The 3,802-nt window shown below is 32.2% G+C and overlaps 1 protein-coding gene across 1 annotated transcript; it reads right to left on the bottom strand.

The window, feature by feature from the left end:
• Positions 1–807: 807 nt before the first annotated feature.
• Positions 808–2,604, bottom strand: LOC132166140 (EG45-like domain containing protein). Its single transcript, XM_059576912.2, has 3 exons — positions 2,334–2,604; positions 1,906–2,212; positions 808–1,009 (listed from the first exon to the last, which is right to left on the bottom strand). Exons 1-3 carry the CDS (start codon positions 2,512–2,514, stop codon positions 1,003–1,005), a joined length of 495 nt encoding a protein of 164 aa, XP_059432895.1. The 5' UTR covers positions 2,515–2,604; the 3' UTR covers positions 808–1,002.
• Positions 2,605–3,802: the final 1,198 nt, after the last annotated feature.

Here is a 3,802-nt window from a genome sequence, read left to right as displayed (position 1 = left end):
GATGACTACCTTTCTTTAAGTCTTTGAAACATTTCTCCTTGGTTCTGTTGGATATAATCAAGACTAACTGTTCATTCTTTGATTCTGTTAGCACTTTTAGATAATAAAAAAATAATAATAAAAGGTAGACGGATACTATCAGATCAACAACTATGGCATGTTTGAGTGTGCGTTTGATGACCTCAAAAGTACGTTTAACACCTCAAAAACTCGTTTGAAAAAAAAAAAAATCCCGTTTAGTAAAAAAAATTTAGAGTGCTTTTGAATGTCAAAAAACCTAAAAATGGCCAAAAACAAACTTTTGGCAAAAGTTTTTAAATGAAACTTTTACCAAAAAAAAAATTTTTTGACTTAAAAATTATATTTCTCAAATACAATTCCAAACATACTCTTAATAGAATGAAGGTCAAATAAAAAGTATAGCGTGTAACATTACTCTGTATTAGTATATTTGTCATTAAAATAAAAAATAAAAAACAAAAACAAAATTTTAACATACCCATTATTCTAAACTTTAACAAACATGACCATTATTATTTTTTAAAAAAAAAAAAGAAAAAAAAATTAAGGAAACCACCTCATTCCTATAAAATTTAATAATAATTTTAAAAGTTAAGAGAACATCAGCATGAGTGATTGCGCCGTCTGCGTAAAGGTTTGGCAAGATCCAAGGAGCAGCTAGCTAGTTGATACACAGAAGTTTCCAACACCAAAGAGCACGCAAGAAACTTCCGCGACAACGAAAGATTCTCCTTTGATTTATTTTTTAAAAACTGACGTACAAGGATGGAAAATTGACAAAGGAGATATTTATATACGCGTTATTGAAATAAATAAATAAAAATTCCTTATAAATAATAAGCCACCAATCAATCAGTCACTGACCAATCAAAATTACACAAGTCACATGCATGTACATGTAGATATATTTCTTCTTCCTCATTCTTTGTCTGCCTTGTTCTTCTAGTTGAGGCAGGATTCAAGCCAATGCCACTTCCCAACTCATACCCTACAACGGAATACATAATATCTTTCAAAATGAATTCAAAATAAATAAATAAATAAAGCCCTCCTCTCTGATAATACTAGTAAAAATAAAGCTCAAACATTATATTAAAAAAAAAAATAGAAAACTTCACTTTAAACCAAATAACTATTACGCATTTTGAAAATATCTCTCAAATTTTAAAAACTCTCAATTTAATCCCTAAAATTTCAATTTGATTTAATTAACCCTCCTCTATCAGATTCTGCCTTTAACTTTTAACAGAAATTACTTAAAAGACCAAATTGCCCTTTGATTTTCGAATTGAGGGTAAATTTAAAATTTATAAAAAAGTTAGTGGTATAAACTTTTACCATTTAAAATTTGATAAAGAGGTACATTACATCAAATCAAATTAAGAGTTTTTAAAATTTAAGAGAGTTATTTCAAAATGCGTGATAGTTCAAGAATTTTACGAAAAATTTAAAAAAATAAAAAATAAAAAAAATCACAAACGAGATTCTTTATATATTAATATTGCCTTAGAACTAAACACAAGAATACAAAAATCTATCTAGTCAACTTGGAGGTTATATATATAAAGAACATAAAAAATTCACAAATTCCTATAATAATTAGAGAATAGATAGAAACTGTCTTTCAATTATTTTGAATCTTATTTCAATGATACTCTAAAAAATGGTAACTCATTAATTAGCAGGATCCTGTTTGAACTTCCAATTAATTATAGTGGAGAAGTATTTTTGTCCCCTCAAAAAGTGAAAAGATAAAAATATCATCTACTATGTTCATTTGAACCGGAGGATCAGGTGGCATTAGAATAAACTTGATAAAATTCAATGCATGTGAGGCGTAGATTAGCGAGCAAGGTGAAGATGAAGATTGAAGAAGAAACTTACAGTAGGAATTCTATATTGATGAATTGATCCGCAATGGCTGGATTTGCTATGGTCTCGTAAGCAGTCTTGGACAAAACCATGGTGGTGTCATTAGCCGTCGGCAAAGAAGGCGCTGAGCCGACATAATCAATAATCTTAATCTGGATTGTCTGGTCTCTTATACAAGCGCCCTGTTTTGAAGCGCTGATGCACCTCACCAAGTACTGTCTCCCACACGACGCGCCATTGTCCCATATCCCGTCGCCGGCCACCCCGAACAAATTGCTCGACGGGAACGGAGATGGGTCGCTTCCGTAACATGCCGTGGCTATACACATATATATATAAAAAAAAAAAATTGATGATCAGAAAGAATTGTTATAGCCTTATAGGTGAAATAATTGAGCTAGCTAGCTGCGCAACATTTCGTAGCTGTTGAGGGTACTTACGTAAATACGGGGGAGAATACTGGGCCGCCGTGCCGACATCACCGAGGGAAGTATGAAACAAGTGTGAAACCAAGGTGAGGGATAATAATTGAAGTAGCAGCAGCCAAGTCCCGGACATTTTTGCGAAGTGCGAGAACTTGAAGGAAAAAAATAGGCTCTCCCTCCCCCCTTGTATTCCCATTCTTTCCGTTTCCCTCTAATTAAATAATGGTGTATTCAAAGAAATGCTACGGAGCAGCGACGTTTCAGGGTGGATTCCGGAAGCCAAGTATTCCAGGTTGACCAAGTAAACGAGACAACAACGTACAACAATATAGGAAGGTTCAAATGTCAATTTTCTTTTTCTTTTTTTTTTTTTTGGTAAGTCAATTTTCTAAATTATTGGTGAGTGATAATTAACTTAAAAGAGACGTGATGAAGTTGAGTGTGTCGTACGTCGATGGCAAAATCCAAACATTTTTTGGAGTTTGTCAGCCTGTCAAGATCGATTGAGAGATCGAGTAGTGTAAATTTCTGCAGATTGACAGAGTAAACATAACATATCGGCGGCTGTCAGTTAGTTTTTCTGACAACTTTTCCACGTCCATGGTTCGTCCTGCTGAATTTTTAACTGTTCAGTGGAAAAAATATGCATCCTCCTAAACTGCTGTGTTGAGGCTCGGTTTTGTAGTTTGCTCCTGTGGTTGTGTTTGGTTTCGTTGTTGTTGTACAATCTCATCCCGGGTAGACTCCGTGGAGGATGTTTGTTAAGGGATTTTGGTTTGATATTGTAGTAAAAATTGATTTATGTGAAAAAAAAAAAAAAAAAAAAAGAAGTAAGAATGTTTGATATGGGAAAATGAAAAAAAAAAATTGCTTTGTATTGATTTTTATTTTATTTTATTGTAATAGTAATAAAAAGTAATTAATGTGATGTAAAAAATAAAAAAATGTTAGAAAAATAAAAAAGTGAAATGAATAATATCGACTCAAAATGGTTTAGCAAATGGACCCATTATTTGACAGAAAAAAAAGGGTATGTTCTAGAAGTTCGACTTAAACATGAGACCAACTAAAAGACAACACTTGGCTTACAATATAATCCACAAATCTAAAACAAAATGTGTTCTGTCTTTTATTTTGGGAGATATGCTATACATCCTTTCAAGTGTCCATTCTTAAGGAAAATTATCATTAGATGTTGCATCTACTTTATATGTTATTTGTCTAAGTAATTTTTACTAACACATTAGAAAGCAAGCACTTAAGAGTGAATATTTGTAAGTATGTGTAATACTCCTCTTTATTTTGGGTAACTAAATTGTGGGTCGACTCAAGAAGAAACTATGTAGATTTGAACCAATAACCTTCTGATTGACTCTGCCACATTTTTATCTCATAATGTTGATACGTCCGGGACTCTCAACCAACTTTTAGATTTTTTTTTCCTTAACAATAACCTATATGAATGTTAATTGAGATTATCACGT

This window comes from Corylus avellana, chromosome 11 (assembly GCF_965113065.1).
Source record: "Corylus avellana chromosome 11, dhCorAvel1.hap1.2, whole genome shotgun sequence".
NCBI lineage: Eukaryota > Viridiplantae > Streptophyta > Magnoliopsida > Fagales > Betulaceae > Corylus > Corylus avellana.
Note: the sequence above shows the minus strand (reverse complement) of the source record. Positions and strands in the feature narration are given on the sequence as shown.

What these genes read in the sequence shown, in the direction of transcription:
- LOC132166140 (XM_059576912.2), bottom strand. Translation starts at nt 2,514, where the DNA reads ATGGGAATACAAGGGGGGAGGGAGAGCCTATTTTTTTCCTTCAAGTTC. An exon ending in GTATTCTCCCCCGTATTTAC is followed by an intron (nt 2,213 to 2,333) that starts GTAAGTACCCTC and finishes ATATGTGTATAG; the next exon opens with CCACGGCATGTTACGGAAGC.